The following is a 26,477-nucleotide window of genomic DNA, read 5'->3' as shown; positions in this document are numbered from 1 at the left end:
CCTTGTCTAGTTGCTTTGTGTTGGTTTCAAACTTTATTAAAAAATCTTAAATTAAAAAAAAAAAAAAAGTATTTTGAGCGTCACTTACAGTTTAGACTAAAACAGAACTGAACTATCCCAGGTGGTACTCACCTCTTATAGCTGACACTCTAAATGTATTGCCTAGATGACAAGATTGAATGTTCCAGTAATGTGGTGATGCTTAGATCCTAGACAGTATGTGGCAGTGTACATTTATCCAACTACTCAGATCCTTGATTTGTCATGTAAACACTACATAGTATTCATGCAACACTTATTTTGTATAATTTGGTGGGCTAACAGTCTCGCCTGTTGAAGTAATCAATGAAATAGTTATATGCACATGAGAATTCATTCTGTTTGTTGAAAAGTGATTTTTGAATGAGAATGTTAATAAGAAAAGCAGATGATGCCATAGTTGTGTCTGGCACCACTAAGGGACAGTATCTCTAGTCGCAGGTTGATGCTGATTGACTCTCTGCTGAATAGTTTTCCAAGCCGTGGGTAGCTTAAGACAATAGTTTTCTTGATGGCTGTTTTGTATGACAAATGCACTTTTCTTTCTAAATGCCAGATTTCCCTTTCAGCTTTGTATAATTATTTGTCTCCCAAACTGTTAGGGAAGAATGAAATAGATTGGACTTTGTGGACTTTCATTCTCTTCCTATAGAGCAGCTGTATTTTTCTATACCGTCTTGTGTGTAAGTGCTAGACCCTTTGTAAGAAAGGGTTATATCTACAGTTCTACTACTGTGCTGTAATTTTGACTTGGTAATTAGCTAGAAAATGAGTTGGCTGAAAACGAGAAGCTTTTGAAGCATGTGACTGTTAACATCAAGTTGTATGCACAGAACTGTTGTGAGAGATTGCTGTTTCTCATAACACAAAAGTAATGCTTCAGTTGAGATAAATATAAAGGTTTAGTAATCATCTGTGAAAGAACTGACCTTTAACTATAGTTATAACCAGTGGTACTAGTGAGATTTTTCACAATATGTTTAGTTAATGCTATCTCTCTAGACTGTCATGCTTTTTCATTAGTGAAAATGGGATGAAAACCCATTGTAGCATTGTTGGAACTATTAATAAAGCACTCTTAGTTTTAAATCAGCATCTGTCCTGTAAAAAAGCTGTAGCCTGGAAGTAGTATTATATGTAAAGCATAAGAAGCAGCTATCTTGAAAAACTAACAGTCTGTGTAAACAAGCAACAAAGAGGAGAAAAGAGAGATGGGTCATCTCCACATCTTGGAGAACTCAGACATGCCAAGGTGGTGAGTAGTAAGTACTTGCTGTATTGACCACATGTGCTGAAAACATGAGGACAGGAAAGTTTAGGATTTGGAATATGACTTAAGTCTAAAATGATTTTATTCCTGCAAAAGTCACAATGTATGAGGAGAAAAGCCTTAAATGATGAACTCTCCTGTTGCCTATGTATATAGATTAAAAAAAAATTAGTTCAGGGAAGTCATACTAATTCCTTTAGAACCCCTCTCAAATCTTCATTCACGAAGCCTAGCCATGATGAAAGGTAAGAATCATGGATACTTTGGGGAGCTTTCAATAACATACCTCTGTGGTTGTCCATACATAGTGTTTTGTAAACCGTAATTAAGATGCAAGCTAGAACACATGTTGCCCCAGATTCACAGAAGCCAACCTTACTCACTACTTTGACACAGAGCAGATGGCTTGTTATAATGTAGTTGTTGATGCAGTAAGAACTGACAGCCATGACTGGTGTTGCTTATAATCACTACTGATTAAAAGACAGTATTGCCTTCAAGAAGGCATCACTGTTCTCTCCTCCTGGGAAGGATTTAGCGATATCCTAGACCAAGAGGATGTTTATGCTTAGAAGATGCCTGAATATCAATTGGATCTTAAATCTGTGCTTTTTGTATTTATATGAAGATAGATTTTTCTGGAGGGCTGAAATGAAGCATTTTTATGTAATTCAATGCTTTTTGTGTAGACTCTGGGCATACAAGATAAGATAGGAAAATGATACTAAATGTGTGTTCTCTAAAAAAGCTTTTCTTACCAATTCATTTTTTTTCTTCCTATTCACTATGCTCTAATTTCCTTTGAAGAAAACTTTTTTGTGGATGAAAAAGGTTAAGGTACCTCATCAGGCAGACAGTCTGTTTTGGAAGGACTTGGCTACTCTGGTGGCAAGTACTTCACAAAACCATGTGGTAATCATACAAGGATAGTGCATCAGTAGCTAGATCATCCAAGGAAGCTGAGCAGCAAGTTAACAACTGTTACATTGTATGTTTCTGACTCTATAGAAGGTTTAACAATCCTGGAGAAGGAGGAGACTGAAATGAAAAGGCAGCTTTAAGTCTTGTGGTTGTTAGTAGGCAATCTGGATGTGCTAGTGCTCTTCATGATGGAGATAGGATAAGAATTACTATTAAGCTGCCAGCTGGTTGGAGAAAAACAAGCACTTTGCTGGCATGCAGTAAAAGAAAGGTTAATAAGCTGTGCCTTTTAGTGTTCAACAGCGAATGTAAAGCATAGCAAATAACTGGATCAGATCTTATTTGTGATATTGTTCCATTAACTTCAGTCAGTTGACTTCAGCAGGCTTAGCCTGGGGATGCATTAGTGCCGTAATGTTTAAATAGAAGAAAAACATGTAAGCTTTCTGTAAACATGGCTTACATTTTTGTTGAACATTAAGGGTAACTCATTGAGGAAGGAAAAAATGGAAGGTAAAGAGTTCATTATTGCATACTGAGAAGTACAGGCATAGGTCAAGCTGTTTGCTCTTGAAGAGTTGTATTCTGAATAAATTGCATCAGCATCAAAATCCTTGATCTTTTATCACATAATTCAGTGTTTTCTCCAGGCTATTTTAGGATGAAAACAATTAGAAAAGATTGCATTCTCATTCATATCTGAGTTGCTTACTTTTGCTAGAGTAAATGAGCTCTGGTCATTGAAACATCCATTTTGATTAAAATGTGAACTATATTTTGCAGCAGAGACAAAAAAAAAAATATATATATATATATAATGCCCTGTCTCTTGCCTTTAATTATCACAGCTCAGTGATTTAGATAGCATTTTGGAATGGCAAAACTTTGGCTGACTGCCATGATACATAGTAAGCCCAGAGAAGCTAGGAATTGGTAGCTATTAATAAAAATTTAATTTTATGGTGTTTCCTGAATACCGTAAGTGAAGCAAAATACATCTTGAAGTCAAAGTTCAACTCTTTCCCTCTTTCATGTTTTAAAAGATATTTAAATTTTTTTTTCTGTTTTGTTTTTGACATGTATTCTCAAGGCCTTGAAAAATGAATACTTGGAGCTGACCAAGTTACAGAATGATACAAGATGCAGGACCTGTCAGCAGAGTCCTAGAATGAGACACTACAAACTTAACCTCCTATTGCTGGTATTTCCATTGGGATGTAGGTTCTGAAAAATCTTAGGGAAGTTTTTTTTATTTGTATGATGTTCTTATTAATAGCTCAGAGTTGATAATGAGGGGACTTCCAGGGGACCACATGACTCTTTATTTGTTATGAGGGAGTAGCTTTTTTTCCTAAGAATTTTTCAAGCTGTGTCTAGTTTAAATGGCAAATAGTATTTATATTAGCTATAATCTTCTACTTAGTCACAGTGTGGTTTTTGTATTGTAAAATGTATTAAAAACATATAATGCAACAGTTACTGCAAGAGAAAAGAGAAGACAAAATTGGATTCAGAAGGTTGTTTCCTTACTCTTGTATTATTTTTCTTCTGTTCCAAATCAGGCTATTTTTGTACTTGATTGTCATTGTCCCTTTCTGGGGGCCTGAGGAGTAGCACATTTTAAAAGTGGGCTTTGCATTGGAGATTAATTTGTTTCTGAGAAAAAGTATAATCTCATGCTGTACTCTTCAGGAGTAAGATCTCATGAGTCTTTATGCTCTCATAACTAAGGGTTAGACCTTTTATTTCCAGGACAGTGGAGTGATTTTTTGGTGGGTTTTGTTTGTTTGTTTTTGTTTGGGTTTTTATTGGGTTTGTTTTGTTTTGAGGGTTTTTTTCCCTTTTCATATAAATGCATTTTTTTCCTTATTTAAAGATTTTCCAAGAAATTTTCTGAATTGGCTAGTTACTTGTGTCTTGGCACTTACACATTCATATACATAAATATATACGCTGACTTTCAAGTGATCCTTAATTGCTGTTCCTGTCTCACATGGTAGAAAGTAGAAACAGAGGGAAGGGCAGTTGGACTTCTGCAGTAAAGATTAGCTCAGGAATGCAGAGAGCTCAACGCATCTTTATTATGTTTGGGTAACTTAATATGAAAAATCACTTACAAATTAACAAAAACATTAAAAAAACCCAACATTCAAAAACCAAATCCCACTTTTCTCCTGAAAATTAGCATGTGGAACTAGATAATATCCATGAACATATGCTGCTTGCAGTTATAATTGTTTTGATTGCTCCAGTAAATAGCAGCTCCCTTGAAATGTCCATTTTGTTCATGTATTTTCAGTGTTTTCTTTCTGTTAATTTTTTTTTTCTTCCGTGAACTTCAGTTTTTGTCAAATTACAGCTGATGTTTGTTTTCTTCCAGGCTATAACTGGAAGATTCTTTTCAGCTTTGCATATGGTCTTACTGACCTGTTTGGGTTATAAAATTGAAAGACCTCCCAGTCTAGATAATCTTCTAGGAACGTGGGCTAACTCAGATTAAGCCTTACAAAATTGGTTAAAAGTAAGAAGAAATAATTGATTGGGGATTATGAAGGGATGGAGGGTATCTGCTTACCCCTTGGACTTGGAAAAAGTAGCTATGTATGGAACTGGTTCCTTGGAGAATTGTATGTTCTCCTTTGCTAGCAGTAGCAGTAAGTCTTCACTTTCAAATTGGAGATTTTAGGCATTTCACAAAATAAGTGTTCACAGACTTGATGGTCTTGCATCAATCTTTTCAAAGATGACATTGAACTCTCCTAAGTAACATTTTTAAATATTATGTAAATATTCTCTCTATAGAATACATTAGAACAAATGTTGAGTTATATCAGAATTAAATCCAAATTTAAGTAAGTGCCTGGAATTATCATTATTCATGTTTGTGTGGTGAACTTCTAAGCTTTAAATACCAACTGATAGGAGAGGGTGAAATTAAGGTGATGGGCTTCTTATCCAGGGGCAGCTCTTGAGAAGAAATGGCAGGATGGTAACACAGATGGTACATGCTGATTTCCCTTTTAAATTCTGGAGTCAAATGTTGGGATGTGTGTCATTAAAAGATATTTTTAGATAGACAGATTGAAAATATAGAAACAGACACCTTCTTCTCTCTCTCCTACTCGCACTCTTTCCCACTTCAGAAAGAAAATGTGGAATGTTCTTCTCTGCTCTTATTGTATGTAAGTTCCGAAGAAGTCATACAGAAGCCTGGGTTGGTGCTTCACCACTAACTCCATCTGCTACAGGCCAGGGCTCCCCAGGATATGTCACACCAGGATGGCCTGGTTCTGGTGTTACTGGGAGTCCCTCCTGAGAGCAGAGGCTCCGTAGTTATTGAACCACCTCAGTGTGGCCATTCTCAGCAGAGCTAACTGGTCCAGCCTGCAAGCACAAACTTCTCATGTGTGCCATGACATTTGATGCAGTTTTACTATTATTTCCACTCTTGTGTTTGGAAATGACTGGCTCAGCATTAGTATGCTGCTTGCTAAAATGGTCTCTACTGAAATTTTGTGTTAATCTAAGTATATCAATTTCACTGTTTTGTCTTTTATTCACTTTAGTTCTCAGTGAAAATACAGTTACTCCAGCACTGGGTTGAAAGGATAATCTTTGAAAAGAGCAAGCCTGAATGCCACATGGCTTACTTTCTGCTTTTTTTGGCTACCTGTTTGTGTTTAGTTTCATGGTCTTCTGGAATGTGTTAAGGACGTGGTCTTCTGTATGTTGTAATTTGCACATTATGATCCTGATGGACTTAGACAATTATAACCTGTGCAGGGTGAAACTGCCCTGTCAGTGACTAGTGGGTAATCAGAGAAGGTCTTTCCCTGAATCTTCCCTGTCAGAGTGGATTCTCCTGGGAGCCAGCAGGAGACAAGTTAATTCTGTACCCTATGATTAAAAGATGTACTTGGGATACAGTAGCCAAAATTCCATTTGACCTGAGAAGACCGGATACTTGAGTACTTGCATTATTTCAGTTAATGGATTGCCTCTGTTTTCTTGTACTGCTGGGAGAGAAATTATTCCTGGGTGGACATTTATTTCATTAAATCATGGAAAAATATTTTACTGATTGAACCTCAAAAAAAAAGTTATTATTCTGATTTTACTGTCATGTTAAAACTGATTTTCAGTGAAAATTCTTAGTTCTTAATTAGCTGCAGCAGACACTTTGGTGTGTTGTGTTCACCTTGCCCCTCTGCCAAAATAACCCCAAAAAGCCAAACTAAGCAACTAAAAGAACAACTTAGCCTCGTTCCAGGAATGCAAACAGTCAGGCTAGTAAAGGAAAAAGGTATGTAAACTTCACTGAAATCCATTGTATTTTACTGGTTATTTTTCATGCTATCTGTATTAATTTGTTTTGAAGAACAGTGCTTCCTAGAGATTTCTTCTTGAAAGATAAACCTGGAACTCAGAGGAGGATATTGCCATTGTTCCTGTGTTCTTTGAACTGAAGTGAGGAAATGGATGAAGTGTGACCAAGCACTAGGATTTTAAGTTCAAGAATGTCATGGTTTCCATAGAAACAGCTAGTCCTATCATAGCTACTGAGTTAAGTGCTTATAGGATTTTGCCTTTTTTCCCCCCCCTCTAAATAAAATTTGCTTTATTTTGGTTTTCTCTTTTCCTTCACTTCAAACTTGTGAAATTTGCTAACTTAATTTTTAGCAGTGCAATGTTGCCTTAGGCGTTCCTCGTTTGAGAAAGCAGTTGCACCTAGTAATGCATTTGTTTCACTCTGTAGTAATATAAAGGTGAACGTGTCATCGGAACAGCCTATGAAGTTCACCGCAGTCCTGAACAGAGTGATGCGGGCGCTGTCACAGTTTCCTGATGCCATGTTGGGATTGCCCTACTTTCACAAGTGGTGTGGCTTTGAAGGAGTGACGCAGCTCTGCCAGCCAGCAGGCAGTGGAACTTGCGTTCATTCACAATGGCAATTTATGTTTCTTCTTGTGTTCCATAACAATTGTTTTTTCACTATACGAAGTAAATTTATAATGGGTGCAAGGTGCTATAAGGGTAAAGTAAAGCCCTTTTTGCATCTAAAACTAAATACAGGGGTTCTGAGTGTTGCCAAGTGTAAATTTTAGGGGTTCTGTTGAGGAAGTGTGGTTAACTTACTTGTATTTCTTGTAAAGTGTCTGGTGAAAATAGGTGTCTAGAAGTGTGATTCTTAAGAAATATAGTTTTATTTATTTTACCAAGTGACTCTTGAACAAGAGTGCAGAGTCAAGGATCTCTTCTCTCTCACTGAGAATGCTTGCACTGTTCTGTTTGGGCTACAAATTCATACTTTTGCTCACTTGCTTTCTTGCCATATGCACCTTAATCCCTCTACCAGCTAGTTTCTTGGCTGAGGAGGAGCTAGTGTTATTATTCTACATGTTAAATTCCCAGAAAGTTATGGAAATCTTCAGAAGGTTGCTTGGGGAAATGATCATGAGCTGATACAGTTAAAATCAAATGGAAGAATAAATGAAGTAGGAGTATACATAAAGCCTTGGATTTCAAGAAGGAAGATGCTGATTAAACTAAATAAATGTACTGGATTAGTAATAAGGAGAGTATATGAAGAATTTGTGTGTTTGGTGTTTCTTCAGGTCAAAGACATTAAAGTTATAAAACATCTGCATGCTAAATGAGTGAAAAGATGTGAAGAGAGACTTTGAATTTGACTGTTGAATAACTATCCCAGGAAGAATGTTGAGAAGGAGCAGAGCAGAAATAATGGACTAAAATTCACAATGTATATTTACCCAAGTTAGATTATGACAGACAGATTCATTAGCCAATTTCCTTTGGAAGGTGAGTGTTTTCCAGATGAGGGAAGTGCAGAAGTGTACTCTCTCTGGACTTCAGTGAGTAGTTGATATTAAGTAGGAAGGGATCCATTTGGGAAAGCAGGGTTTGATAGAGCATGTGACTTGGGTGGAGAAGATAGTAAGTGGAAGTGTCAGGCTGGCAGTCATGCTTAGCGGAATTCTTTAAAGATAATTTTGGGACCATATGTCTTTCTGATATTTTCTTTTATGCCAGTGACACAAGGAAAATCAGTATGCCCATGAAATTTGTTGATGATGAAAATTTGGAAGAACCAGTAGTACAGAAGATGATCATGGTGTAGTATAGAAAAGATTGGATTACCTCAAAGACTGAATAATAGGAACACAATTAATGGTATTAATATAAAAATATCCTGTGCATTATGGGTGGTTAAATGCTATATTTTGTAATGCAAGCTTGCAGGCTTATGTCGTGGAAACAACTGGACTAGAGCAGAGCATTGCAAGATTTCCACATTGCAAATGTGAAACAGTTGTGATGTTTGTATTGAAAACAGAGAGGCATTTGCTGTCAATTTAAGGAGGTTTTAGAATCAATTTATAAATTTCTGAAGTACTGTGTAGAATTCTACTTATACATACTTAAGAAAGATTAATCAAGACTAAAGCAGGTATGGGTTAAAGTGAATTGTAGAATCATTCACTTTGGAAAGGACCTTGAGAAATTTTCTAGTCCAACCTCCTGCTGGAAGCAGGGTCACCTCTGAATTCAGAACAGATTGCTTGGGGCTTTGTCAGTTGGATCTTGAAAATCCACAAGGGCAGAGCTTCCAAAGCATCTCTGGGTGACCACTGTTTTGATGTCCTCAGGGTGTAAACTTTTTACCTAATCACAGTTCAAAGCCTCTTGTTTCCATATATGAAACAAGATTTCTGCTTGGACCTCAGCAAAGAGGTCATTGTCATGGTAATTTAGGCATAGGAAGGTTGCTAATAAGTGCCCACTAGGCCTCCAGGCCTACCGAGTCCAGTTTCTTTAATCTCTGTTGATGTGCTTCAGAACTTTGAAGACAGTGATCCCACCAGGAGCCAGCTTTTTAATGAGGAAAACTTTTACTGGTTTATTTTAGCAAAGTGTGTCCTTGTCTGCAGACATAGAAGAAAGCCCTTGAAACCCCAAGTTTTTTTTGCTAAAGTGCAAAGTAGGTGAGTGTAACTTGTCCAAGAATAAACTTAAGATGGGAATGTGAAGAAAGCCCTCAGTGGAACTCTCAGGTTCCACAGCAGCCTTCCAGGGAGTGTAAAAACTGAAGTTCTTCATTATGTTTAGGTGGATGCATTTCCAGGAGTGACCTGGCCTCTAGAACCTGCAGGTCTCTGCTGACTTGGCCTATGGTTTATGCTGCTGTTTCACGTAGTTATTTGAGTCTGATTCAACCTCGTACATGAGTCTGGTGGAGTCCAGTCAGCTAAGTGTACAGCATGGGGCTGGGAGGTTTCTCTTTGGCCTAGAGCCATTAAGAAACATTGATATGTCTTTGGAGAACAAACTTACTTCTTATAATTATGAACTTGAACTAGGAAGTAAATGTATTGGATGTTGAGGATAAAATCATTTTGTGCATGTATTTTAATCTTAAAACAGCTGAAGAAAAGCAGTTAGTTTAAACTTGGGGCTGTATAGCATATGGTGATATGACACTTATCCTCCTCTACATTTCAGTTGTAAGATGGGAGCAATCTCAGGCTGCTACTGGAGCATAAAATTAATAACAAATTAACTTGTTTAACTGAATAGATGAGAAGTCACTTAAACGTTAAGAAATGAGATTTACAACCTACACAGTGTTTCTTGATGTTTAAGTGACTTCCCATTTAGCACTGTGGCACTGAAGTAATTTTATAGTTATGCCTTAAAGAATGAACAAACTTTGCAGATGCCTTTAACAAAGAAAACATAACTCATTCTCCATCTGCATATATGTGATCCAAATTTCTCTTCCAAAAGTTGTGGTCACAGTTGTTACTACAATCTTTGCATAGACATAATTTTATTTTATGAGTTTATTCTGTTTGGTGGTTTTATTTGCTTTTGGTTTTTTTTTTTGTTTTTTTTTTTAATTTGGGGGGGAGTTGTTGTTGTTGTTTACAGAATATAATCTACACTGGAAATTTTTACTGTGTATGCAGTGCAACTGACGGGGTAGTCATTGGAGCTCTGATTATGAGATTGGGGGAGGGGGAGAGGGCGAGGTTTGCATGCTTGAGATCACAAACAGAATGTGCCATTACATAACTGTGCAGAGGAGTTATAGTCTGCAAATTGTATTTAATCCTACTTCCATGATGTGGCTGTTCTTGGCTGCTTTCACCAGTAATGTTGCAGTTGGTCCTGTAATGCAGAAATGTGAAGATATGATCTATATCGCTTTCCTGTAGCAAAAGGCTGGAATTCCCCTTGGTAGCCTGAGGAAAAAAACCCCACATAATCAGGGTGGTTGTTGTTACATCCCCAGTGGAAGAGCAAAATTGTCAGGGCCATGAGAATCACAAAAGTGTTTTTGGGACCAAGGCAATTTTGACAAGAGTGGGTGGATGGGCTTCGAGTGTACAAGGGACACACATACAACCTCCTTGCTAACTTTTAACATAGGAAATAGGATACAGGGTAGCTAAGACCACTAAGAACCCTTTCTTAACTTGAAAAATTAAAATTTGCTATTTTTATATCAAACCTTCTCTACCAAACCAAGATTTTTTTCTGCATTCTGAGTAAATGTGTATACACATATGCTCTTATTTTTTTTTCCGTTTTATTTTAGTTCTAAGCTGTCATTAGTAGAATTTTGGCAGAAATATTTATTTCACTTCCCCTATACTTTGTTTGCAAGATTAAGTAGTACAGCAGTTACAAGCTGTTAAATTTCCCAATGCTCTTGAGGGGAATGAGATTAGACTCTAAAGGCAAGTTTTGAGGTTCTTTGCTTCAAACCCTTTGGGGTAGTATGATGTGCAACTCAGGACTAAGATTCCTTCAAGCTAAGATTAAGAAACATAAGTATATATATATATATATATATCTTACATACAGAGAGAGAGACAAAAAGATGCAAACTAAATGTGTCAGTGGCATGCTGTACTATAAATAAGAAAATACTTTAACCTTTCGTTAGAACAGCTGTTTCCTTGCACTTGATGCAACATCTGCTTGACTGACTTAAGAATTTATTTTGGGCTTCTGCTGATATTTGGTAAATTATTTTTTTTAATTAAAATGTTCATCCTGCATTTTACACATACTTTGTAATATATCCTATAAAATTATTAGCTTATCTTGATGTGCCTTTTATATTTCGTGGTAAGACTATGAGAAATGTTTTTCAGCAACAAAAAACTTATCCATCTCAGGGAGATGGGGAGAAAAAAGGATTTAATATTTTTCAATATTTCTTTCCCCCCCTCCTGTTGCTTTGTGTTGATTTTATGTTGCCTATTAACTGCAGAAGTATGATTTTCCAGGAAGCAAAGTTGGCTTTGGTTATTTTTCAGTGATACTCATCTCCTTTTTGTATTCACTTTAGTGTGCCTGGTAATCTCAAAGTCAGTAAAGAGAATCAAAAGGAGTATCTGTCCCTAATGTTATGCTAGCTGAAAAATAGCTTCAGTTCTATGTTCTAGGCTGTGCTATAATCATATTTTAAGTGCTGAACAGGGCTAATCTTCTGTGGCTTTTTTAGTCACCTTGTTGTAGAATCCAAATCAGATAGTTCTAGGGAGCCAATGTTTTGGTGTTATGCCTGCTGCCTAGGAAAGTGCTATGATCTTCAAAACAGGTAACCCCCACCACAGCTTAACTATGCACAGATGAAGGAAAAGAAATCCTTAGATAACCTGCAGAAATTCAGAGTTTGGGACTGGTTGGCCAGAGGGAGCAAGCTAAGGCAGGGTATCTCATGAGCCATTTAGAGTATAGGAAATGGATATGGGGAATTGGAGTGAGAGGCAGGAGGGATGCTGGTCAAGAAGCACCTCACCTCTAGTGTCTACAGCAGGCACTAGTGCCGAGAATTTGGGGTTGGTTGGTTTGTTCTTTTAACAGGCAGCCCATTCCAAGTACAGTAACACTTTGTGATGCAGTCCAAACTTCCTAAATTTTTGGCAGTATGTTGGTGTTGTAATGAGATGCATTAGTGCTTAAAAACATTTAAAAATAATGAGGTATAAAGAAAATGGAATCTAATGCACTACACCCTACCTCCAAAAGCCAGAGCACGGCAAGCTGATGAAAAGAACTTACTTTCTACACAGACATTTTTATAGTGACATCTGAGTATGTACTTAGTAACTGATGTGGTGCTGTATTGCAAACTGTTGGGTAAATAGCAGAAATTAAAATGTATGAGAGAAATTGTGTGTGTCTAAGGGCCTAACATAAAGGACCTAGCTGAAAGGGGGGAAGTCAGCTCAGAGAGAGCTCATTATTACAATCATTATGAAACAATTATTGGATCAATCTTAATGTTTCCTGATTGATTTAATGACAAAGCTAAGTGTAAAGAGGACTTGCTGCTAGAATTTGTTGATGACATGAACTTTGAAAAATGCTTGTAATGTAAAGAGAAAGAAGTGTTACACAGAATTTTGGAGGGGATTTCTTAGGCCACGGGCCCAGACGTGGGGGAAATATGAAACATCTTTGTGATGCAGAATACTTCGTTATACCTAGCCTCATTTCCCTCTGAGGGATGGAGTACTAGGAGTGGAATGAAATTTGGAGCCATATGCTTTAGGGTGATACAGCCTATTCAGCTTGGAGGCTGAATAATTAAAGGATCAAAGTAGAGAGGGGTACAAAGTAACCCAGCAAACAGCATAGTGTAGGTATGAAGAAGGTATATGTGCTGTTGGGACACACTCACAGAAGGTGTTTCCAGTAGACAGAGGAAATTACTGGTGTTATACAAATATCTGCTGAGACATCATTTAATGTGCTTCAGAAATAGTCATCTGTCTTGAGGAGAAAATAGAAGAAATGGACATGTGCAGAGAGAGGCTCTTACGATGAATGGGAAAATAGATACCTCACTAGAGGAAGCTTGAAGAGTTTTTCTAGGGCAGTCCAGCTGAAGAAATCGTATATATATGTAAGTGTTGTCTATACATACACAGGTGGAGACAACTAAGCGAGAGGAAATACTTAAATTGAAAGACAATATTAGCAAAACAATAAATGGACGTAGTCCAACTTGTTTAAATTGTAATTCATTACAGTAGTCAGGTTTTTGGAGTAAATAGGAACAGTGGAACTTGGTCTGCTTTTTCTGCTAAATGTTGGTGAGATTTGAAAGTAATTCCATAATCACTGGGGAAATACCAAAGAAAACAAAACTTTAATATGTATAGCCAAATGTGTTCTGAATTTTATGAAGAGTTATCTTTGACTAAATAGCATTCCTACAGCTACTTTCCTTCAAGTTTTTTCTCTATTTCCTGGTATGCGGTGATACTCTTACAGTGGCTGTTGTGCTTTCTCAGAGACAGCTACCACTTGGCTGCCTTCCTGGTCTAATGGTAGAACTTGTGTTTTCCAAAGGGTGTTAGCAGGAGGACAGTGAAGGCAACCTAGACCTTTTATGCTCACTCTTTTTATACTTGCTACACTTTGAAATAGAGACCAAATTGCTTTTAAGAGGGGTCATTTTCTTCACTGACCTTGAAGTGGGCTGGATGATAGAAATTTTAATTTGGATACCTCCATTAGGTACTTAAAGATGAATCCAAGCCAAAGTATTCAAGAGGGAATAGACAATCTCTTTAGAGAGTTTCTGAAAGTTAGTGGAGAGTGGGTAACTGAGACCGGGCTGCCTTGTTCAGTGGATACAATGAACTGAGATTTTTGACCCTAAAGTCTTGAAAACTTGGGCATCTCTGTAAATTTTTCCCTTCATATTTGAGGTAGAAAACAGTTTACTGAATTCCAACAAAGAAAGCTTTGTTGCAACTTACCTTGAAGTGAGATCCACAGTTTGAGAGTGTGACTTGGGAAAAAGTATCCAAGCAGTTATTATACTAAAGTCTGGCTAAAAGTTGATGAAATTTGGGCTTGTAGGTCAAAGCACAATAGCAGCTAGATTCCTCCTTGCCATGGGCATTGGTAAGTGCTAGCTACCCAAACATCTTTTGTGACCTTGCTAGCAGTTGCTTGAGGAACCAAAATTTTGTCTCTTTTGCATTGCAAATAATGTCACAGTCAGCTCATTATATGTGTTCTTTTAATGCTATATGGGAAAGGAATAATATTCAGTAATTTGCAAATAGAAGAGAGGAAAATTGTGGCTGAAGATGCTGATCATTACATTTAGGATATTAATGAAAGAAAAATGACTATGAGATGTTATTACTGTGTTGCATGTGGACCTCAACCACTTTGCTTATAGTGAAAGACAGTGGTGGGACAAAGTTTTGGATTCAGAATACTGGCAGAGGGATTCAACCTCAGTGGCCACTGGGACCAGGGAAGGATGCTGTCTGACTCTCTGGTGTTTTGTAGGAGATATCTGGCTGAGATTAGGGCTGGAGAGAGGGTGCTAGGGCTTTTATTTAGGCCAACAGGCTATTCAGGAGCAGATTTTGATATTTTTAATGTTCTCTGTTTAAGTCAATTTTTCAGGTTTATATTTTTCCTCTTCACTCAAGAAGCTATGTTGCCAGTGTGTCCTTGCTAGAATGTTTTTCTACTCTATTGAAAGCTTTTTTTGAAGCAGAGTTGATTCAATCAGAATCTTCTGGTGTTTATAATCAAAAATGCCAGCTGCTAGTATTTAATCTTCCTAGATTATGTGTAAGCGAACAAAATTTTATTGACCTCTTTGACCCTCTTTTTAACACTGTCTTAAACTGTTTTCTCAAATCATTTGTATCAGTCTTCATCCAAAATCGATGATAACTTTTTAGTAACCATTAAAAAATTAAATAATTTAAGTCTTCTCTGTAGACTTTCCTAATACTGATTTGGTCGTTTTTTTACCAGATAAATTTGCGCCTCATCTTGGTAAGCGGGAAAACAAAAGAGTTCCTGTTTTCACCGAATGACTCTGCTGCAGATATTGCAAAACATGTGTATGACAACTGGCCAATGGGTAAGTAGCTGTGTGGCTTTGGCTTTTTAACTGGTGAGCAAGGAGTTTCCCTATATTGTCAGACTAAAGTGTCAATAAACTAATCTCTGCATCAACATTCAAATTTAAGTATGTTTATTCTGTATCTGGACTGGTTATAAATCTATGGATTTACATAGAAATACAGTTGTCTTGCCTTCTCTTTCCCAGTTTCTTTGGTTGGGTAGATTTTTAGATGTCTGGACTGTTTCCTACTTTCTAAAATTTGCTTCCCCAAACTGAAATACTTCTTTCCCCCCATCTTTAGACACCTTTCTTGATCAATCATGTTAGAGGATCTAGTAAGTGTGAGGAAATGTTTGAGATATAAAACCTCTTACGTGAGGACAGCTAATATAAAATATGGCATATCACAGGAACACATTAGTAAAGTTGTCTAAATACTTCTTCGTTACTGCCCTTATCTTGGAAATTATCTGTAATGCTGATGTTTTTCCAGAGTAAAAAAACAAAAGCACATTTTAAGGGACATTAAAAGACTGGAGGTTGTTTGTGTGAATATATTTGGTGTTATGCAGGAATACTGGCTTCAGAAAATAGACTTGAGAACTTAAGATGTGTATTCACGTATGTGAATAGTTTCCCAAAACAAAGTGCTTCTGTTCTGCCCGACTATGATTTCATGGGAAAATAGCCAAAACACAGACATAGCATTACATATGATGAAAGAAAATGCTTCTTTTGGTACAGGACTTCATTTGGGTTACTGTTTTGATGTTAAAAAGACTACTATTTAGACAAACTAAAACATTGCCCTGTCTGTTTTTGTGGTGCATTTGTCAAAGACATATGGTGGATGATAATTCATGCCAAAAAGTTAGTGTTGATAATCTGTATTTTAGGCCTTAAACTGGTCTTTGAGGTCAGGAAAAACAGAGTTTCAGGGGACTTGTTTGCAGTTTTGTTTGCTGGGATGCAGTATTATGTATTTAGTAAATATGTAATGAAGGAATGTTTTACATACAGATGTAAAACACTTTAGAACCAAGAAATATGGTTGACATAGCATCTGTGTAGCTGCTGTACATATTTTAATGTGTGCCTTCAACATAGTTGTCATAACCAAATGTTCTTTGTGTACTTTTATCTGAATTAGTAGAGGCAGAACTGGATTTTTTTTCTTGCTCAAGTTTATGCCTGAACATGTGATGTCATGTTCCCAGTCTTGTAAAGAGCTGATTCTGAGTTTAGAGTTGGGAAGAAACCCAGACCTGTAAGTCTTTTCTTTAAAAAAAAAAAGGAAAAGTAGAACCAGAAATGGAACCCTGAGTTCAAATACCTGCTGTCCTGAGGGAGTGCTCTAAGTCTTGATGAATATTTAATTGCCTTTGCAAAGAAGAAAACTCTCAATTTAAAAGACAGAAAAAAAATCTGCTTCAGAATAGCATATAGGTTTGCACAAACATTAACCCACTACCTGTTTTCAGACTGAGAGTGCTCCTCTGTGCCACAGAACTGAGAAATCTTGATGAGGACTAAAGTTTCCTTGAAATTGAGATGATATGGTTGTTTTACGACCATTTTGACTTGTCACGATCTCGTGGGGAAAAAAGTCACAAAATATCCTCAGTCACATGCTGGCAGGGTTAAGGCAAACCTCTCCACACCTCTTTTGACAATACAGTTGTTAATTAAGGATCTCTTAACTTCTAATAGAAAACGCTGAATTTATTTTAATGCATATCATCTAGGTAGGTTACCTGTTCTCTGCTTCCCCTCCCCCTTTCTTCTAAATAATAACTTTTTTCTTGTACAGCAATTATCTGAACTTAAAAAAAAAATTAGATTCAGTGAATCCTTGGCTCATTTAGTCATCAGTGGAAATTAAAATTTGAATTCATGTCAGAAAGAAATGTTTCAGACTGCCAGCCAAGAAGAAAGGATGGGTAACTTGGCAGCTTAACAGTGAGAAAATACCTGTGCCAAAATATAGTCTGTCTTCTTTTGGTTGTGATTTTACATCATTATGGCACTGCAAACTGGCTGCAAATTTCTCCTCCTTACAGCCACAGTATAGTGGAGTTCAGACTGTATGGAGTAAAAAAATAAAAATTGGTATTCTAGCAGTGTGGTAATTCAGATCCTTTACATAGCCCAAAGCATAGCAGAAGGGGCATGTGCTTCAATTGCAAGACAATTGAATGAGTGGAAATACTTGAAATACAAATAGCTTTGCCTCTCTAATTTCATCTAATCTTATGAACTAGGCACATGGCAGCACCTGGGAATGTTGCAGCCTCTGCTGATGGTACCAGCCTTGCCTCCGCTGTGCTCTGGGGCTGATGGCTCCTGCTGCCTGCATCACTGCCTGCATCTCTGCCTGCTTGCTTTTTGCACCAGATGCCTCCATACAATCTGCACCCATGGCTTTTGTTTTAAATGCTTCCTCTCCCCTACTTTTCAGTTCTTTTGTGGTACCAGTTGATACTGCCTGTATATTAATTGCATGTTCCCAGTGAACAGGTTGGTTTCTGTGGCTTGTCGGGATCCCTTGCTGAATATTCTTTTTGGTATATAAACACTACAGAAGCAGAAAGAGAGAACATTTGTGAACAACTGTTGCCAGATATCTGGTCAGCTAAGACACAGAAGACGCTGTATTCCCAGGGAGCCCATTTAAATTCAACATTTCAAGGCTTTATGATACTTGTAGTGAAAGAAAAGTGCATATTTATTTGATCATCACATTGTGACAGGGAACAGTAAAGGACCATTTAAGCTTATAATTTATTCATGATAACTTAAGCATTATAGGAAAACGCTTGCTTGCTTTTCCCGAACCACTGTTTGCCACATAAAAATATCCATGGATTGGCCTTTGAGATGTTCCTTAAAATGTATGGGTGGGTGTCTGCTCTGAGAGAGCCTCTGTTCCAGCTCTCCGTGGTGGCTGTTGGGGGCTGCTCAGGTCAGTGCCCCCTCTGGACATGTAACTGGTTGGAACTGGCCGTCATTGAACGGCGCTGAGCTGCCTGCAGAGCTTTTTTTCAGTGCTGTGATCTCAGAGTCCTGTTTCAAATGACCCATCACATGCGCTTTCAATCTGTGTGTGGCTGCTTCCCGTTGCTGAAGAACGCCTCCAGTTAGTCAATTAGCTGGTGAGGAGGAGTATGGCTTGAGAAACTTCTGAATGGAAAGAAATTAAGGCACTTTTTGCCTGGATATTAAGAATCAGGAAGCAACTTGCATATGTGAAATATTTTGTTTAGGACTTGTATATGTGCTAAATATATCCTGCAGTCTGTGAAAGTCAGTAATATTTATACTTGCAGACATAAAATTATGTGTTTCAATTCCTAGTGTCAAATAATAAATTTAAGAATAGACTTCAGGAGTGCTGCCCTTGAATTATCTTCCTGTGTCTTCAGCCTATGTACTCTTTTTAGTGTTTTATGCAGAAGAGTCCTGTTCTTAGTTTTCTTCCTGGTAAAGGTGAAAGAAATAACAAAAGTTGTTTTTATTACAATGTGACTGTGTAAATTCTCTCTCTCTCTTCAGATTGGGAAGAAGAACAAGTCAGCAGTCCAAATATCTTACGGCTTATTTATCAAGGGAGGTTTCTTCATGGCAATGTGACATTAGGAGGTATGAAAATACTTTTCATTATACATGTTACAGTCAGGCAAAGGGGATATTTATTTACGGTGCAGTGAATACTACTTTACTGTTCAAGATCACAGTGTGGCTTGCTTTATACTCTTTTCCTCTGTGTAGAGTGACATTGCACCTTATTGTGTATTTTTCCATGTTGTTACCACTAGTTAAACTTTGGGAGGTACCACCTGCTAAGTCTCCTCTTGCACAAAGAAACTGTAATGCTGCTTTTATTTGCTGTCTTTCTAAATGCAATATTTTGTTCCACCTCTCTTACACTGCACTTACCGGGCGAGCTACTTAAGGAAGTATCTGAAGTATTTTAAAGTGTTTGGTAAACTTTATAATAATTGGTCGAACAATACTTTAAATCTAAGTGCAATGTAGGAAGACATCCTATGAATGAGAATGAGGGGAAGCATTCTTGCTGTCCAGTGCTCTCCCAGGGATACAATTGCATAGTTATGCGAAAACAACAGTAAATGGCTTCACTTCTTGTGCTGAGAAAATGCTATTCAACTCTGCCCCCTCGTGGCTAGTGTTTCCTCACAATTACGTATTTTGGTGGAAATCTTTGCTAGAGGTGTGACACAAATTTGTAACAGTAATCTTTTCTTTTGTGGGTAACATTTGCCAGTGTGAATATCAACTATATCAATGACTAAACAAAATTTTCTATGCCAATTTAAAAATAAATTAATACTATTGCTTCATCCATATGCTTAAATTGTTCATGGTTTGGTACTTGAATGCAGTACAGAAAGAAGAATATAATACAAAATCACCAGTGAAATGTTTTTGAAGTTAAGATGAACCTGAAAATAATATTTCTTGACTGGTGATTTTCCATGAAGAAGTGACTGGGATGATATAGCCATTGCTTCACGTTCTACCATTCCCAGTGCTGGCTAGGGATGTACTTTTAGAATAGATTTATTCTCCACATATATAAATTTTTAATGCTGCTATATATACATCCAAGATCATTGTCAGCTCAGCTGGAAGAATCTGAAATTTTTATTCACTCTTTAATTTGTATTTTTACCAGGTGACAATGAGTGCAGCTAGTAGCAGTTGGAGTAGAGTTGAAAAACAAATGTTAAGTCTTGGATCATCTCTGCAGTTAAAGATGCTAGTCTTACCCTTCATTTCCAGGCAAGGATAGCTAAATGGGATTTTCTTTGCCATTCATCTCTGGGTGTTATTCTTTACCACCAGTATTTGTTCCTTTAGTGACATTTGTCTAAATCTGAAACAACTTTGAATATTTGTTTAATATATTTAACATATTATTTAATGAGTTAAACTGAAAAATAATAGCTTCATGCTGATGACCCTTGCATTAACTTAGGTCTATGAATGTTGAACACTTAACTTGGCTCAGGGCATTTCAGTTCATTCTTAATCATTCATGCATTGCGATTTAATCACCATGTTTTTACCCCAAGGATCTTACATGTATATTAGTGTTTTTCAAAAATCCTTTTGTTGCTGTATTGTTTTAAGAAAAAGAATCCTTAAACCATTGGCTTAACTTCAGTACTAATGAAGTTATCTGGAGTAAGATTATACAGCTAAAAGGGGAACAGGAATTCATAAAACAGCCTGAAAAGACTCTTACTTCAGTTTGTGGTGTTCATCAGAGTTAACCTTAGGTGAACTAGTTACCTTTAAAAGGGAGGGGGAGAGGGGAGGAAATTTCTTGCTAAACAAAATATTTATTTTTTATGCTGTTATGATACAGTTTCATTAAGCTTTTCTAGATGCAGTTCTCTATGACTGAGTTATAGCACTTAGGGTTATATTTGCTTTAGGTGATAAGGAAATATTGACTGGAATTTGGACCTTCTGAAAGTCACTTTATCATCCAGTGAAATAAAAGTTTCCAAGGAAACAGTTTGATGTTTTCTTTTTTAATGGGAGTCTGTTTTTGTTCACACTTAAAAATTATATTTTACTGTTCTAATTGTAACCTGATGTCTGTGTAGTGGCTTCTGAATTTGAGACTCCTATAAACTAAGAGGCCTCAAACAAGGAGAAATTGATAGGAAATAATGCTTTTGAGTAAAAAATTTTATTTTAAAGAAATCATCCCTTCACTACAAGAACCGTAGAGCTAATGGCACTGGGAGTGATAAAGAAAACTGGACCCCTCTGTAAAGCTTGCTGTGCTGCTCTTGCCTGTAGTGCTTGAACCACACTGTGTAGTGTCCTGCCTGTGCTCAGAGTTGGGGAGTTGGCTAGCAAGGCAGAGTCTGTTGTTCAGCTTCCAACAGGAAATTTCATCCTTTAGCTAAATATTTGTTCTGCAATTTATATTTCAAATAATATTAATTAGGGAAGTAATACATAATCAACAGTTCTCCATTTCTTGGTAGATAATGGTAATCAGCAGCATTTCCCTTATAGGTAAGGGTGGAAGGGAAGTCAACCCACCATGTACCATCCATATTGCAAAAGGCAGGGAGAAGTTAATTCTGACAATAGAAAATATGGAAAAGCAGTAGAATTGAACAGATGGGAAAGGAATTAAATATGATTTTAGTTTAAGTGAGAGAGAGGAGTGAGAGGACAAAGAAGAGCAAGAAAGGATTACTGAGCATAAGTTAGGGTGCTCAGATGCTGTCATGGTGCTCCAAGAAAGAAGCTAGAAATTGCTAGCAAGAACTACACAAACTAGTAGCTGAAATGAGTTAATTGAAATATTAGCATATTCTACTTGATTACTGCAAACCGTTAATATCCACAACTCAATAATCAAGTCTCCTGAAGTGTCTTCATATAATGGAAGATGTCCCTAATATGATCAGTTTGTAATATTTTGGTCTTCCTGTAATAGCTTTTCAAGAGTTTGTGTTATGAAGACAATACTTTAGTTTGCCAAGAGCATATTAACAGTCTGTTAGAGTTTTCAGTTGTACCAAGTACCCAAAATACATCATTGTCAGACTTTAGGCTATCAATAGCTTCTAGTTTCAGGCACAAGCAATGCTTCAAGTAAACTAAGCAGCTTTCAGATTTGCCTTTCTATGGAGTTGGCTTTTCCCAAAGTACAGCTGCTTCAAAGAAGCTTGTGGAGTTCTGTATCCCTTTGTATGCTTACACCTGTGTTTTAACCTTTGTTTCAATCATAACTTGCATTTTTTCCCACAAATACGTAGGCAATAAACATGATTTAATGGCAGTGTTTTAGTGAGGCTTGTACTGAAAACATTTAATTACCAAATACTAGGTTTATTTTTTTCATTAGTGAATCTTTAATCTATGCTATAGTAATTAAAATACAGAGGCATTTTTCTTTTTGTTACCTTCAGGTTTGTTTGCCATTCATTATTCATTTATTCACTTAAAATGCCATGATGCACCATATGGGAAAACGAAAGATGTAACTAGAGTTTGATAGGACAAATTCTACTCAAGTCAGAATGATTTGCGTATTTAGGATTAAATTCTTGTTAAATTTATTGCTAGCTTTTTTTCCTCTATAAACCATGAAGGACAAAACTTAGAGCATCTTTACCTTATAGTTCTCAGAAAAGCAATCAGGGAAAATACTTTGAGTACACACTGTGTTTGTATACTTAAATCAGAATGTGAAAATTATCATTTCAGTTTCAGAAACAAGCTTTGTGGAAAGCACCATTTTTTTTTTATTTTGTGTTGCTAAGGCAGCATTGTGAGTATTACTGTATCTGATTTAAAGTATTTTAAATTTGGTATTTTTCCCATGCAGCTGATGTTACAGGTTAATATTGAAAGGCAAGATGTAAACATATTTTGAAAAATCTGTGTCATGGATCAAAGTATGTTTTAGAAAAATCTTTTTCACAGTAGTGGCTCAGTGTTCTGATATCTCAGGAATAACAATTCAGTGGCTGAATTAGCCACTTTTTTGCATCCTTATCACTAAAGAATGCTTAACACTTGAGTCTTGGTATGAATGCCCACTTCTACTTTTACTCAAAAGAGGAATGCTAAGTTTCCTAACAGGAATATCATATCTCTAAGAATGCAGTGTTTTAAGTGACTGTTATCATGCCCCAAGGCCCTGATTTATAGAACTTCAACCAGTAGGCAGTTCAAACCTAACAGTATGAACTTTTGAAGAGGTGCTAATCCAGTTATAGTTAGTTTCAGTTGGGTGTTTTGAAGAAAAAAAGGCTGCTGTAATGTGTTAATAATTCTCCCTTTCTCCTTTTGCAGCATTAAAACTTCCATTTGGCAAAACAACAGTGATGCATTTGGTGGCTAGAGAGACATTGCCAGAGCCAAACTCTCAAGGTAAGCTGTGCACTGGAGGTATTTCTTAATTGAGTACATGACAAAGTGGTGAGATCTCTTACAGGCTTTCTGAGTGTTTTATAATAGAGAAAAGTCAAGTCCTTATGCTTTTTTGTGAAGGAAGTACTGGAATGCTTTTGTACTTGTTTATAGAAAAGTAAGAAATTAACTTTCTGGTTTTGTATTTTTGTAGAGTGCATAAATTCACTTAAATCTTAAAAGCTTTTGTTTTTATTGTGAAAAACTAGTCCTGAATTATATTTCAGTTATGTAGTATGCATGTGTATAATAATAAATAATTTTTTAACTGAAAATAATATAGAACAGACTTGTATTAAGCGTATTCTCACACAGAATTGCTTTAGAAATGGCATGTAAGCAAAGCTTTTTTCTTGCTCTGCAGGTCAAAGGAACCGTGAAAAAACTGGAGAAAGCAATTGCTGTGTAATCCTGTAAACCCTGTTAGCTTTACCTGCTAAGTGTGATGTAATATAGTCTTTGTCTTTCATGCTGCTGGAATAGAAGAGGCCCTACCTTGCTTCAGACACCTATAGGAAGAGCCTGTCTGTAAATCCATGGAACTGAAATATTACACGAACACTGTCTCATTAGTCTTTTTTTTAAAAAAAGATGAAAGATCTATGAACAATTTCATTGCTTATTTTTTTTTCAATTCCTCTCTTTTGTTTGTTGAATATTCTTACAGTACATCACTTTTTGAAAGAATTCAATCTCCAGGAAGGTTTGTGTTCTTTTCCATAGCAGGAATCATTTTGCTACCACAAAAATCTCCATTAACCGGATCTAACCAGTCAAGCTTTCTAGATGCAATTTGCACTAAATATGGTTGACAGTAAATTTCTCATCAACAACCTCTAACAATATTTGAGACATCTAGTAATAACCTGCAATGTGTAATGCAACACTGGAAAATAGTATATTAATAATTAAAACAAATCTCACTTATGGCCAAATCAAAGGAAAAACTGCTAAGTCAATTCTACGTAAGTCAACCTTGGTGGCCAAACTGGCACAGAATACTAACTAAACCAAGTCTAACTATATATATTTTCACTGCAACAAACAAAAAAAAACTATGTGCCTGTAATTTAAAAGCACTCTGTAGAGGGCTGATGAAACTGATTCTTTCGTTACTGCGTGCGCTCTGATCTCGTGTGTTAGTGGAGTGCTTATTGAGACAGCACAAACAAGTGCAGAGAGTGCGTTTCCTAGCCTTAATATGGGAGGGGTAGTTTCCTGTAGTTCATAGGCTTTTATTATTGTGCATAAATGTTAGAAAACATAATTTACTAATCAATTTTATGTATTTGAATATTGGCAATGGGTGTTTTTCAGTCATTTTTCTCATCTGTACCTTAGACTCCAGTGTCATGCTTACTCATTAGAGACTTCAAAAGAATTATTAAAGTTTAAAAAGCAAAAAGAAAAACTTCTACCATAATAGTAGTTTTGTTTCTTTACGTAATCTGCATTTGGTGTTAGTGCTTGCAATGGTATTAAAATCAGAAGCTGATTTTTGAAGGCGTACGTAACTCAAAAGGATGCCATTCTTTTATTTCATATCAATACTTTAAATGTTGATATGCTAAAGAAATTTGCACAGCACTAAAGCATGAGCTAGTTTCATCTAAACCTGTAAAAAATAAAAATTAAAAAAAATATAAAAGATTTTATATTTTTTCACTGGGGAGGAACTCTTCCTGGGTGAAATTACAAATATATGTAGAATATATTTAATAAAAAACTTATAAAATACATAACTATAGAAGTTAAATATAGATTGGCGTGTAGTATAATAGAACAATATTCCATATAAATAGCTTTAGCCTTTAAAAAAATGAGTCACAGGTTGACATTGTGTTCTGTACTTAAGTGTCCACAACTCTTACAGATGTTCTGTGTAATCGTTTTTTCGAATGATTGGCATCATTCAAATGTAAACAGGTTATTTTATTCATTGTTACTGCTTTGATGAAATGCTTTATATGCAGTAGATTTACAAAAATATTGTTCATACTGATCAGAATTAAATTTGTATAGAGCAGAGTTTTAAAACAAATTGTAAATAGCACTAAACATTTTCTTTCTGCAACCTGTACTGATAGACTCTTCTGTAAACTAAATAAAAGAATATTGTAGTGCATTTTGGTGTTTTTTCTAGGGTTGTAATTGGGTCTGTAACTGCTTTTAACAATACTTCTTAATCTGGAAATTGGGTAAGGGCTCAATTTTATTTATTTTAAAAAAGGAGGGGCACAAAACCTGCTGAAAACTGCTAGTGGGATTTATCACTTGAGGTTTGTTTTTCTTTCACCTCATAAGTGGCCTAGAAGCTTTTTTTTTCTGTGGGGGGAGGAATGCGAGCACGGGCAGTTGCAAATGTACATGGGCAGCTGCTGTGTCACACCCTGGTGTCCCTCACAGGAGCCATGTGCTCATACTGCAAATTTTTGTAGTCTTCATTTACTGATAGCGAAGAGCAAACACACACACCTCTGGGGGTGTTGGCAACTGAGACGACAGTGCTATGTTCTCAGTTGGGAGAGGGCGTTTCCTTGTACTCTGCCGTGTAGTTGCTAAGAAACTATAGGGACGCAAACCTTCTTATTTCAGAAGAAAAAGGTGTGATAGACTTCCCTTTTCCAAAATGCTGACCACCTAAGTAACACAGAGTCAGATGGGAAATGACAGTACAAGAAAAAGAAATGGGCTGAGACGGGACATGCTTTGTTAGTTACACAGGTCTTTCAAATGCATTGATTTTGAAAAACAAATGTATGAGATGTAATCCTGATTTGAAAAAGTAGCCGGGTACCTAATACAGAATAAATATATGAAAATCCAGTGACTTCTAGTTAAAGTATCTGGTGAAGTTCTGTAACAAACTGGAGTTCCCTTTTGGTGAGATGAATAAGATGCATGTATGCACATGTCCAAGCAAATCTTTAAATGCTGCCTGGCATTTAAAGCCTGAGCTTGCCAAAATAACTCCTGCAAAAAGAGGATAGAACCACTTACTTGAATTTTCCCACAAATTGTCAGAATTCTGTCCATGGAAGAGCATTTCTGTTGTGGTGTGAGCCAGATGGAAAACTGGGGTGGGGAGATCACTAAGAGATTTGTGCCTCTTTCCTTGTATGCTTTGTCTTGTGTATTTGCCAAAACAAAAGCAGTAGCTCTTAATCCCACATTTCTCAGCCTTGCTAAAGCTCATGCATATGCTTCTCTTCTACTTTGATTGGAGTCAGGTGGATACTTGCAGCCCAAAATGATTAAAGCTTAGTCTTTGCAGCGTCAGTCAGGCTGTTGGGTGCTCTGATAATACACTGAAGAGTTTGACATTTGATTTTTCACTGCTAGATAGAAATGATCTTT

At 36.6% G+C, this 26,477-nt stretch overlaps 1 protein-coding gene across 1 annotated transcript in view; it reads left to right on the top strand.

Annotated features, from left to right (window-relative positions):
* The window catches only part of UBL3 (ubiquitin like 3), a 55,672-nt gene extending 30,427 nt beyond the window's left edge, over nt 1–25,245 (top strand). Inside the window, exons 2-5 of the mRNA XM_050332501.1 lie at nt 15,059–15,167; nt 18,705–18,791; nt 23,004–23,081; nt 23,485–25,245. Coding sequence (XP_050188458.1) covers nt 15,059–15,167; nt 18,705–18,791; nt 23,004–23,081; nt 23,485–23,537 — 327 coding nt within the window. The 3' untranslated portion in view covers nt 23,538–25,245. The remainder of the gene's footprint in view (nt 1–15,058; nt 15,168–18,704; nt 18,792–23,003; nt 23,082–23,484) is intronic.
* The last annotated feature ends 1,232 nt before the right edge of the window (nt 25,246–26,477 follow it).

The sequence above is a fragment of the Myiozetetes cayanensis genome, unplaced genomic scaffold (assembly GCF_022539395.1).
Source record: "Myiozetetes cayanensis isolate MyiCay16 unplaced genomic scaffold, myiCay2020 scf5-8, whole genome shotgun sequence".
Lineage (NCBI taxonomy): Eukaryota > Metazoa > Chordata > Aves > Passeriformes > Tyrannidae > Myiozetetes > Myiozetetes cayanensis.
Note: the sequence above shows the minus strand (reverse complement) of the source record. Positions and strands in the feature narration are given on the sequence as shown.